Source organism: Aedes albopictus, chromosome 3, assembly GCF_035046485.1.
Source record: "Aedes albopictus strain Foshan chromosome 3, AalbF5, whole genome shotgun sequence".
Taxonomy (NCBI): Eukaryota; Metazoa; Arthropoda; class Insecta; order Diptera; family Culicidae; genus Aedes; species Aedes albopictus.
The window spans coordinates 386,468,404-386,481,619 of record NC_085138.1 but is presented as its reverse complement, the minus strand read 5'-3'; the positions used below and the strand labels follow the sequence as shown (position 1 = coordinate 386,481,619).

At 37.7% G+C, this 13,216-nt stretch overlaps 1 protein-coding gene across 1 annotated transcript; it reads right to left on the bottom strand.

The window, feature by feature from the left end:
* Nucleotides 1-1,215: 1,215 nt before the first annotated feature.
* Nucleotides 1,216-13,216, bottom strand: LOC134289673 (regulator of microtubule dynamics protein 1-like). Its single transcript, XM_062855903.1, has 3 exons — nt 12,851-13,216; nt 12,040-12,297; nt 1,216-1,947 (listed from the first exon to the last, which is right to left on the bottom strand). The coding sequence occupies exons 1-3, from the start codon at nt 13,043-13,045 to the stop codon at nt 1,351-1,353; spliced, it is 1,050 nt and encodes a 349-aa protein (XP_062711887.1). The 5' UTR covers nt 13,046-13,216; the 3' UTR covers nt 1,216-1,350.

The following is a 13,216-nucleotide window of genomic DNA, read 5'->3' as shown; positions in this document are numbered from 1 at the left end:
AGGAACCTAACACCCTGTATATATAAATGCAATGGCATACGTGGGACCGCGCATAACTGGCGAACGGAGGGTCCGATTTGGGTTGTCTTAGTTTTGTTCTGTTAGTTTTCACCCAAGGAAGGTTTATGAGGCAAAAAACATGCACAAATTGAAAGTTTTTGAAAATCGATTCTTCATACATTTTTAACGGGGACTTGGACTTGGCTACAGACTTGAAACGTCAAAAAACGCAGTAGGCAAGACAAAGTTTGCCGGGGTCAGCTAGTTAAAAATAAATAATTTTGATTTATTTAGTTCCGATTGCAATACCGTTCAAACGACGCCTTCCTACGAACGATAAGCATGTTCATTTGGCTCACACTTTGACAGTTCTCTCTGCACGATTGGCTCACAATGGCCGCCTCCGCAGATCTCTATAATGTAGGATTACTAATACTCATTAATTCGTATTGTTGAATGAAATCAGTACAAAAAACAGCAAAGTTTGCTGAATACCAGCAAAAAAATGTTACAGTATAATCCAATTTTCCCAGTGCACTCGATAAATATTTAACAAAATCCCAGTACTTCTTTATGTAATATAATAGGGTGCGTGTACCAATTATAGCACTACCTAAGGAAAGCTATTTAAACAAAAACAACGAGAAGACCAACGAATATCAACAATAAGTTAAAAGACAGCTTAGTTTCCATACTTTACAGGAAAAATATAGGAACGGAGCCGAAACTACTTTTAGTATTGATTACAGCGTGTGTCAATGATAGGAACCCTGTACCAGTTACTATAGCCATAATTGGTACACTTACCCTTAAATGCTCTGCAGAAAACTATAAAAATTACCCCGTTTTAAACATATGCAGTCGAATATACAATACATCAATTTTATTGCAGTTTTATCTGACACAGTAGGGATGATCTGAGATTTATGTCTTCATACATACTATACCTACCTAGTACAAACAGAAGCGGTGCACATAGCAAAACATTTTCGCATGTTTAGATAGCTATGCATTTACAGTTGATTCCATGATTAGCCAAAAACGGCGCAGCAGAGTGACTAACTTGGACGACGATCGCGCAATCCGACACAGTAAGTGCGCACGGGAATGAGCAATTAGCTTTTTTCCCCAATCATAGCCGATTGTGACCTCACAGTGCAAACCACTCGAACTCACCTTTGTTATGCCTTTGGATGTCGCAAATAAAACAGTCAATACGAGTTTCGTACCAGAAATCTATTTATTACTTTTCCACATAACGAAATTGATAACAGAATACAGCATAATCAGTACAAAAAAACCGACATATTGTCATGACTTGCAAAAACTCCCCCATCCCCGCCACCCAGCCTACAACTTCTTCAGCAATTTAGCCGCCTCCTCCTTCGCTTGCTTATCGTCTTCGTTCAGCACCGTTACATTCGCCGCCAGCGATAGGAACTCCTTTGCTTTGGCGTTGTTCTTCAGTGCCTGATGAGTTTTGCCCAACATCAGATGATTCATCGAGTAGAAGTTCGGTTTGGTTTGTTCGGCCTTTTCGAAGCACTCCAGCGCTTCCTCGTAGCTGCCCTCCGGAGGGGTGGCGAAAATCGTGGCCACGATTTTCCTCTGGTACCACGGCAGATCGGCCAGTCCGTAGTAGAACTGTCCCAAGATGTACCAACTGGTTGCGTCCGTTGGGTTTAGTTCCAACGCTCGCTTCATGTGCTTCTTGACGTTCTCCAGCTGAGTGACGCGTTCCTTGATTCCATCCAGGCCGCTCTTGGCATCCAGCAGAATCGAGTACCACTTGTGCGAGGCAAAGTCGTTATCGTTCAGGGCTAGCGCCTCCGTTGCAAACTGGAAGCTCTCGCGGACCATTTGCTCCTTCTTGGGGCTGGGGGTGCTCTTCGACAGGTTGAAGAGCACCCGAGCCATGCGCCACTTGATTTCGTACGCTTCGGGGTTCTGGAAAAGGAGAGGATGGCTTATAAAGGTATTAATGCTCTATTAATGTTTTTTTTTCATGTAGGTAAATTTGAAGTTATGTATTGATGAAACCGTTTATTATGAAAGAGAAAATCAGTATTATTCGAATAGATATCATCGACTGAAATCCATCCCATGTGAGTAGGGGTGGTTGGGGTAAAGTGGACAACCTAAGCATTTTGGTCGTTTCCCGCGGAAATGCGGCAAAATCCATCTGCTTTTCCGAGTTACATGGAAGGTAATGATATACTCTGGAAATCTTGTAAGGGGTTGCATTTAAAAAATATTGTTTTCTTTGATTATTTTCTTCACCAAATCGTGCATCAAAATAGCGTGAAAAAAATTGGTGGGGGTAAAATGGACAATCGATGGGGTAAAATGAACAAGTCGTTAAAAGTTATATAACGGCATATTGTTTCTATGTTTTTAAATACAAACTATCAAATTTCATACGATACCTTTATTTTGTTGTTTTCAAACTTTAAATACAAACTTTAAAACACACTTAAATAATTATTGTAAAAGTAGTGTAAAAACAAGCACTATTTTGGATGAAAATTATATTTTGTTGATATAAACTATTTTTTTATAACTTTTTACTTCAACTATCTCACGATAGGTATGACGGCTGATGATTCTGAAGTTTGCAAAATATAATATGAAATTTTGATGAAATTTGAAGCGATTGTCAATTTTACCCCCACGGTCTGATTTTATTAAAATTATTTCCAAAAACTTTTTTTTTACAAAACTTATTTTTTTTCTGTCAAATATATTCTCCTACGTGGACTTTAAATGGCTAGTTTCCACTTGATAAGTACTGTGTAAAAGGATAGGACAAGTAATGGTCACGTAAAACTTCTGCAATCAAAATTACTTAAGCGTTCGCAGTTGATAAGTGATTCGCAGTCAGAAAGCTATTTGCCAACAGATGGCACTGTCGTGCGATGCTGTCAGTCATGTTGTTGATTTTCCGTACGGAATAATATGTCGATGTATTATTCCGTGAGTAAAAGGGACATTTCTCTTTCTTTGTGTTTCTTCTTTCGCGCCTGCGCGTTCACAGTGTGCATTAGTATTTAGTCGTGTCGCTCTATAATGTGTACTCCGTCGTCCCTCAGCATGGCTGCATCAGAGCACAAGATTGAATTTCTTTAGGTTGAATAATTTGCCGTTACGTAGTTTAAAAATTTATAAAGACACCCCAAAACTGAATTGTTTATAAATAGTTCGACAGTTGAAAAAAGGAAATAGCATTTGAGTTTAGCTGATGAGGAGACAATTCTAAAAACTGTTGAATCATAATCATTTCATTTCGTTTGTTGAATGTTCTATGGTTCACTAGAACCAGGGAAGTAAAGACTGTATTCGATGAAATTTGGACACAGAAAATAATGTATAGCTTTTCATTGCGTTCACAAAATCAAGTATTTTTTTGAACAGGAATAATACATATTATTATTATTATTGGCTCTTTATTATGGGGATTTTCAGCCCGAGGCTGGTTCATCCCCGCAAATAATATATAATGTGTAGCTAATACCATAACAATCGCAACAAATTCAGTTTGGTATTGGCGCAGATATTGTGAATATCATAAAAGAAGATTTTAGCAAATTTTTTCACCCGTTTTAAAAATTGTGTAGGCTATAATTTTGATGTAACTCGTCAAGACGTCTGAAAATTTCTCTCGAAGTTCTTAACAGAATATCAATAAACTGGTAAAAAAATTCTCAAAATCGGTTCAATACGTTTTCCTAGCATTCAAAACTCAAATCGCTTCAAGGCATATTTTCGGTACTTTATAATAATTTTATTCCGTGTGTACTATTTTGTTTGTACAACTGTCATGACTGTTTTGATTTTTATGAACATTTGAAACTGTAAATCCATTATAAAAACTGTTCTTAGCCAAATTGCTTGAAAACTTTTCAAGTTATAACTGTTTGAATGTCACGATACAAAAAAAAACTAAATTTGTTTAGGATTTGTTCAGAACTTGCAGGAGTTCTCTCTAGGATTACTTCTGTAACTCCATACGGGATTCCTTCAGAGATTCCTTCATGGAACTCTCTAGAAATTCCTTCATGGAATTCTCTAGAGATTCCTCCAGAAGATTCCTATAAAATTATTCTAGAAGTTCTTTCAAGGATTCCTTCACGACTTTTTTTTTAGGATTTCTCCAGAACCTTTTGGAATGTCTTCAGTTTTTTATCTGGGAAGAAACTATTGAAAGAATCTCTAAAATCGCTCGTGTAGATATTCCCTACAAAATTGCTGGAGATATTCCTTAAGAAGCTGTTGGAGGAATTTTATAAGGAACTCAAGAGCACGTCTTGGAGTACTTCCATAAAGAATAAGAAAAAACTTCTGGGGTATTTCCATGAGCAAAATTTAAGAAGCTTCCAGAATGAATTCCAGAATATGTAATCTCAAGGAATCTCAGTAGAAGTTCTTGGAGGAATCCCGGAAGGATATCCTGGATGAATTATTGGACAAATCTTAGAAGGAACTCCTGGAAAAACCTTGACTTATTTTCCAGGAGTCTGGAAGTTCTGAAGAAATTCCGGAAAGAACTTTTGAAAAATTCCCAGAAGATATCCCGGGTAAAATTTCTGGAGAGGTCCCTGATGCCACCCCTGGTGTAATCTTAGAAGAAAATCCTGGAGAAATACCAGAAGAAACTATGAGAGGAACCCATAAATTTACTCCTAGAGGAAACCTAGAAGGAGTTCCTGGAGGAATCCCGGAAGAAGCTATAGAAATTACAAAAGGAATTCTTTGAGGATTGACATAAGAAACGTCCAGATAAAACCTAGAGGAATCTCAAAAAGTTGTATCTTAGAAAGAACTCCTGGAAGAATCACTGAAAGAACTCCAGGACGAATCTAAGAATGAATTCCTGTAGAAATCCTAGAAGGAACTCTTGAAATAATCCCGGAAGGAATTCCTGCGGGAATCTCCGAATAAATATCTGAGTGAACACCGGACAAAAAATACTAAAGAAATCCCGGATGAAATTATTGTAGAATAGTTCGAAAAAACTCCTGGTAGAATCTTAGAAAACACTTCTAGAGAAAATCCTGAAGGAACTCCTAGAATAATAAATTTTGAATTAGAAGGAACTCACGGAGGGATTTTTTTGTAGAACTTCTAATGAAAATCTCAAAGACATTATATGAAAATCCCCTGCGAACTTCTGGTGGATTTCAAGAGGACTTTCTGCGAAACCGCAAAGAAAAACCTTCGTACGGAATGCCAAAAGATTCATCACAAAGAATCTTTCGTGGATCTTCATTAAATTCCCCGTGAAGCTTTGTCCTACCTCGTATTTCGGCTAAGACTCCACAAGGTAACCGTCAGAGTCCCAGCAGAATTCCTCCCACCGTAGTCCGAACTCCAATATTGCAGAATTTATAATTAGTATCTAACCATAGTTCTCGCTGTAATACCATTAAAAGTTCCCTTAGAATCCCAGCGCAATGTCTCTCATTAGCATTTCCCTTGGAACTCCGTTGAAATCTCACAATCTGGATTATCCCCATACGCGCGCAAAAAATAAATTTTAATTTCAATCACACTTCCTGAGGAAACGAACGAAATTTCTCTAAGTCCAAATCGTAAACAACAAGGCCACGAAACGCCACACGAACAACGAACAATTTATCTAGCAACCGCCGTATGCAGTGCCCTATTCTTCACATCCTTCTTACAGCATTGTTTCGTAAAAATGCTGTCGATTAAACAAATGTCAAAATTACTTACGGAAAAAGGAGGAATTTTACTTGAGCGCTCTACTTGGGAACTGGAAACTTACCATTAGGGTTTAAAACTTGTAATTATTTGAAAATAACTTACGAGAAAACCTTAGCAATTATAAGCAGATTTCACATCATTTCCGATTTTCACGTGATTTTTAAAGTTTTTGTCATCTTGAAGAGGTTTATTTGATTTTAATGTTCAAGATCAGCAAAAGTATAATGATTCATGCTTAGGCATAAGCTCCAATCGTTGAAACATTTTGAAAAACAATAAAAGCCATGAAACTGTACCTTGTCCATTTTACCCCACCTGTCCACTTTACCCCCACCACCCCTACTTTGTCTTCAAACACAGTTGATCTAAATTTTTGGTAGATTTCTTGCAATAAAAAATACGTATTCTTCAATACTTCTGTTTTTTTAGTTAACACTTCTAAGGCAGATCTACTTTTTGTTACTAAGAGTAATCCTTTCACGCTTTCACTAAATGTTTGCCTCAGTTAAGACTTGCAGCATTAGGAAGATTCCTAAACAGTAGACGTTCGATAACTGCAACATGTTTACGTTTCACTTAGCGAACGAAAATCCGATAACTGCAACGCCTGACAGTGTCAACAAGCCATCAATTGACGTAAAATGAACGAAAAATTCATTCGACTGTTCATTAGGGCTAACATGGCGCACGATTTTGACGTTTGGCGGTGCGATAACTGCAAATTTGTTGCACTTACCGGACTTGCAGTTAAAAAGCATTGCAGTTAAACCGTTTGCACCGACCGAACGTCTACTGAATATCGTAAACGGTTGATAAAATATTGTGCATCCTAGCTTAATCACTCAGATCCTGCTGATCTGAGTCAGCCGTCATAAGATTGCGCCCGTTTGATTTGTACACGGCGGCTGACAGCTCCACCCGGCGGCTGCAAAACAGTTTTAGCCAAGGTGCACACCGTGTACAAATCATATGTGCGCGGTCTGGCGCGATCTGAGGCTGCGCGTTTCGAACGCAGCTTGCTGAGAATCTCAGATAAGCGCGACAATATATAGGGGAGTCACTTGACAGATTAAAGAACTGCGTAAGCCATGATCAGGGTATTTGTTCCCTTATTAAGCATGCTGCTCCCATTTTCATCCTATGAAAAACAAAGGATTGAAGCGCTGTTTGTTTTGTTTCTTATTTTGTATTTTTTGTTGAAAGTGAGCACGCATGAAAACAAAAAGAACGGAATCAATCGGCCTCGTAATCGCTCGTTTTCGAATAGGATGAATATGGGAGCGTGAGATTACTGATAGCACTTGACTCGTACCCTATCTGATTATTGAAATTTTTAATTAAGTTGCGAATGAAATAATCCATGATTGCCTGAATTATGATTAATCAGCGGTTTACGGTGCTAAGTGAGTCCCCCTTTTGATTATTTCATTCGCAATTTCATTAAACATTTCAATAATCAAATAAATATGGCTTACGCGGTTTTTTAATCTGTTTCGTGAACCCTCTTATTGTCTAATCCATTTATTAGAATCTTACTCCTTTTTATGTAATATTTTTCAAAAGTTTAAATGGAAATATCAAAGCATCTTATCTAAGAATACCAAATGAGTAATGAAACATCTAAAAATGTCCTCGGAAGCTTTCCCAGGGTTCCCAGTCCTTGGAATAAGATCTGGGGCATAGCTTCACGAGTACAATTCAAATCTGCGCCAAATTCACGCGATTCTGATGATAAATCCACGCGAGTATAGTGAGTTAACGCTAATTTTTCGTTGCATGTTCACAATTAAATTGTATTCTTCATTCCTGAATTCCTGGAATTCCTGAAGGAATGTCTTCAGAAATTCCTTAAGGATTCCCTAGAAGGACTTTTGGAGAATTCCACGCAGGAATTTCTGGGAGGATCCCTGGAAGGAACAAAAAAACTCCTGGAGAAATCTCTAGAATGGAGGAATGTCTTAAGACATTCCTTAAGGATTCCCTAGAAGAACTTTTGGAGAATTCCCTGCAGGAATTCCTGGACGAATTCGTGGAGAAATCCCTGCAGGAATCCGTGGAGAAATTTCGCAAGGAATTGCTGAAGGAATCTCAGGAGGAGTTTCTGAAGGAAATCTATGAAAAATTCGTAGAGAAATCATTGGAGAAATTTTATATTACTCCGTGGAGCTGTTCCTGACGAGGTTCCTGAAAGAATCCCAGAAGGAGGTCCTGGGAGAATTCCTGAAAGAATTCCTGGAAGAAATTTCTGGAGGAAATCCCGGAGGATTCTCTGGCGAAATTTATGGAGGAATTCATTGCGGAACCCCAGGACAAATTCCTGGCAGAATACTCCAGGAAGAATTGAATCCCCGAAAGTATTTCTGGGGAAATTACTAGAGCACTCCCTGGATGAATTTCTTGAGGAATCCCTGGAAAAAATGTTGGAGGAATCCCTAGAGGAAAGAGATGAACCAGCCGAGGGCTGAAAATCTCGATAATAAAGAAAAATAATAATAATAATCCCTAGAGGAATTACGTAAGGAATTCCTAAAAATAATCCCTGAAGAAATTTCTGGAGTGGAGAAATACCTGGAGCAATTCCTAAAGAAATCCTTGGATGAATTTCTGGAAGAATCTTTGGAAGAATCACTGGAGAAATTTCTGGAAAAACTCCTGGAGGAATTTCATGAGGAATTCTTGTAGAAATCCCTGGAGAAATTCCTGGAGGAATCTCTAGAAGAATTCTTGGAGGAATGCCTGTAGGAATTCCTGGAACAATTCTTGGAGAAATTTCAGAGAAATCTCTGGAGGTATTCCTGGAGGAAGTTCAGGATGAACTCCTGGAATTCCTCTGAAAATCCTACAGGAATCCCAGGTGGAGTTTCTGAAGGCACGAATAAAAAAAAGTTTCTGTAGGAAACCCATGAGAAACCAAAGAGAAATCACCTAGAAATCATTGGAGGAATTCTTGGAATAATTCGTGGAGCAGTTTCTGAAAGAATCCCTGGAGGAGGTCCAGCGGAATTCCTGAGGGTATCCCTGGTGGAATCTCTGGGGAAATTCCTGGAGGAATCCCTGGAGGAAGTTTTGGAGGAACTCCAGGAGGACTCGTGACGAAGATATTACAATATCAGAAGAGATCGATGACGACTCGAATAGTCAAACCAATGCAATTGAACCTTACATTGTGGACCGGAAAAGGAAAGTGACTTCGACACACTTGCTACACTTGTACCTTGTCATCACAAGCATTTCTGCGAGAAGCTGCACTCAACTGCCGTAGCAACAAAAGTTCGCTATAGAGATACAAGTGAGATCATAAGCCACAGTGGACAACTTTACGACACGTTTTCCCTGTTCCTCACCAATATAGATTGTCACGCTACGTGAAGACGTAAAACAGTTTGTGTGTGGATGCCTGGATATCAGCAATCAGAGAGCTGTGAAGATTCGGAAATTATTGCCCAAGGGATGCTCACGAAGCGATTTAGACTTTATTTCATTCAAAGCTTTCATTAGATTCGAGGCTGAAGCGCTTGGCTACACTCCACCAAGTATCTTAAGATTTCTATGAGGCCTAACTTAAACTTTAAATAATTCATAGTGATTAGAATAAATTGCAAAAGGTGACGTAGAATCGTCTCACAACTTGGCTTTTATGTATGTTTAGAAACATGGTATGGAACGAATCCAGTTTGCATCGTTTTATGATTTTTTGCTCTTTTCATAAATCTATTCTATGAAACTTGTCATAACAAGCACAATAAATTTTCATATGACATCCATTGATTTTAGTTATAGCGAAAATTCATAAGGTATTAAATATCGTGATTTAGAAAACCGATTTACTGTTTGGGCACCAAAATCATTATTTTAAAAATTTAACTATAGATAAACAAACGTAACACTTCGAACATTTTTCTTTTCAAATCATAGCTACGAAATCATGTTCATCCAATACTAAAAAGTCTGAGTTTGGCCAACCATCAACTAGGTGGAGGTAGTGGGCAAACGTCAAGCTCGAACAAAAACGATGCGAGCGCCAAGGATGATCATTGATCAGTTGACCAACTATCAAATTGACTCCAATGACGTCGACGATGATTGGTTTTAGGGTAGGACGGGGCAAGATGGTCACCCGGGGCAAGATGAGCACTCCTCTGTTTTACTACTTTCATGATGAATTTTGCACAAACAAGTTCATAATCCGTTAGAATAATGTTTATCCTTTTGTAAACCTGATATACACGCAGAAAAATGGCGCTTGTTTAAAACAATAAAACGCATGGTTGATTTTCAAACTGAGAATTTACTTATTCCAAAGTTATATTTAATTATTTCATTTAGAGTTTATCGATAAAAACAACCGATTACCATCATTTTATATAATTTCAAAAATTTCATTTGTTTCAACAAAATAAAAACCGTAAACATGGTCCGAAAGCACTCACACATCTATAAAATGCTTACCCCAACATCGCCACAACGAAGAAGGTGCAGCAAATCCATCACGCCAACTTCCAAGTGCAGCTTTGACCGTGATGGATAACGCGCAGGTACTCACGACAGCATCCACAAAAAGTTGATCGGTTTCGCCTTTTTTGTCTTTTTTTAGTCGTTCTCCTCCCCATCCGCACACTGGGGCAGGATTGAAAATACATGGAAAAAACCTCTAGCTCGTCGAGATGTCGAGATCGACACTTGGTGTCTTCAGAGAAAATATTTCTATGAACAAGGTCGATATTCTGAACGATAGTATATTTTTCTTACGTTATTCGCATAAAAATCCTATAAGTCATTTTGGCCATCTTTCATTTTAGCGGTATGGTGTCTTCGGCAAAGTTGTTCGGCTATTTATGCTAAAATTCACCTAAAAAATACATAAGCTTTCATGTAAATTTTTTTCACCGACATGATATTTGATGATTTTTTTTAAATAGCGTTCAAAGTTTACTGTTTTGTGTGAATTAGTACAACATTTTTGCAGATATTTTACCATGTTGTATGATGCCAAGTGAACCAAGAGAAGTATAAATGCAATCTAGTCACAGGTTTAGTTATTTTTAAGCTTCAAACAAATTGTAAAACACAAAAATTTTTTTTCATTGACAATTTTATTTTCCGTGTAATTTTAAGGAAAATAATTTCAGAGTGTATTCGACTCCCTTAACCTATTTTACTATGATAGAATGATTTAGGAAAAATTTAAAATATGTGATTTGTAACGATTCAATACAAAATAAACAATGACTTCTGAAAGGTGACTAAAACATCAATTTTTCAATGATTTTTAAAAAATGTTAATACGCTTTAAAAGACACCAAAAAACCATTTTGAGATATACAGAACAGTCCCAAATGTCAGCCAAAAATTTAAAAATTCTGATTGTCCACGAAACAAAAATTACAAAAATGCTCAAACTATACCCCGTCTAAAGGCGGGGTTGGGTATTAGAGGGTTAAAACAGGTAAATGGACATTTTTGTTTAATTTACGTTTTATTTTGTACAACATAAAACGGCTTCGTACTTCACCAATACAGAATGTTATATTTTTTCTCTTCTGGCCATAGTTGCTACTGGCAATGGTGAGGACAGGAACCTAATTTGTTTCAACCTAAAATCTTTACCTGTTAAAATGAGACGAAATACCAATAAAATGGCGTGCGTGCCAGCTGAAATCGACTTACGACACATAAGCGATCAGCAGAGAAGGATAAAGGACAAATAATTCCAAAACATATGCTGTATTTGATCAATGTAAGTTGGCCTTTCAATAAATAATCTTACTTTGAAAATCCTAATTACAGATGAGAAATGAATTCAATTTGATTTTGTATGAGAACTTATTGGACACGGTGTAAATATGTAGTAAAACTCGGGGAATATTTACAAGTTAAAATAAAACATGTAACACAATAAACGCACGAATATAAAATTTATAACACATTTAACAATTATTCTGTCTTATTTATGTAACAAATATTTATACCCGCAACAAAAGTTCATAAAATTTTGTCATGAAAGAGATAAATGTGTTAATATTGGCCATCAAATGTGAGGTTAGATAACGGAAGATTTTGAACTTTGGATATAACATATTTCTAGTTGAAAGTTATCAGAATATGCCACAAGTAATTTCACTTTTCTACTATTTATATCAATAGTAATTCAGTCTATGGTACGCAAATTACTATTCCAGAAAAGCGCAACCTGTGCTTTTTTGCATTGCATCTTCACGCAATTCAAGATCCTTGCATATATCATCAAGGTTCCACATTGAAACCAACACAACCTGACCCCTCTCCAGAAAAGTTACCCGAAATATATCTACTCACCGCGCTTTTCACCAACAAATCGTACGCCTCCTGGAAGTTATTCTCGTCGAACAGCTGATCCGAGTGTTGGATGGTCTCGCTCAGACTTTGGGCTGCTTCCATTTCGGCCATTTTAGCACCGGCTTCCTTGTCCGTTGCGGAGTCTTTTTTCGATTTACCGGATGAGAACAGTGAAAACGACGCTAGAAATCCTATTACGCCTGTGCTGGCTGTCGATTTACCGGTGCCGGATGGCTTCGCTTCGATGGATGTCTTTAGCTGAAATGTGATTGAATAGATATCCACTTGATCCGATAAGAAAGTATCAAGGATAAGAGAATGCTTTTCGTGAAAAATATAGCAGTGCACTTAAACGAAGGATCTTGCCACTGATCCATCAAAATATAAAAAAGTAATTTTAAACTGCAAATTTATGCGATTTATGATTATATTTTACAATCGCAATTTTGAACTCTTGTACTATCTATCACTTTATTGGCTTTTTCATATTGAAAGTATTTGTTAACTGCACTGCATTTATCTTCATCACTGAATGTTATCTAGATACTGATAGCGCCACAAATTTATCAACCCAATCTTCTTGTACCTTAATCAATATGAAGCCACTGGAATAATACAGGAATTTGGACTTTGAACCGAGCCAAGTATCCCCACTGCTATGGTGATGACGACGGCTACTGTATCACTAACAACTATCAAGTATGCTCGAATGCAAACGAGGCATTTATATATGCTTTAATGAATATTGACAATATACTGCAGAATTATAAAGAACAAAGCACTATATCGAGATAAATTCCCCTTTACTCACCTTAGTGGTGCGTTGCAGCAGGGCCTGTAGTCGCGAGATGACGTCGCGATTGTTACCGATGCACCGTTGTTGTGTTCGCGATCCCAGTTCCAAGTAGTTTCTCCAGCTTTGTGCAACAAGCGGCGATGAGTGTCTTAGTGCGAGAACACTGGCGATCAGTTGTAGCCGACGGGTGTACGAGCTTCGCAAGACCATTCTTACAAACTTAACAGATGGGATACTGAACCTTAATAACTGCACAGGAACAAAACAGCAATTTACGTAGGTCAAGACGAGTGATCTACAGAAGCAAAACAAAATCACGCAACTAGAGAGTACGCATACGTATGATGAATACTGAAGAAAGTAGACTATATTTCGTGCAAA

Bases quoted from the DNA above. Each gene is read 5' to 3' on its own strand.
- LOC134289673 (XM_062855903.1), bottom strand. From the start codon at position 13,045: ATGGTCTTGCGAAGCTCGTACACCCGTCGGCTACAACTGATCGCCAGT. The intron at 12,298-12,850 runs GTGAGTAAAGGG...ATCACATTTCAG, and splicing joins TGCTGCAACGCACCACTAAG to CTAAAGACATCCATCGAAGC. The intron at 1,948-12,039 runs GTGAGTAGATAT...CTCCTTTTCCAG, and splicing joins ATTTGTTGGTGAAAAGCGCG to AACCCCGAAGCGTACGAAAT.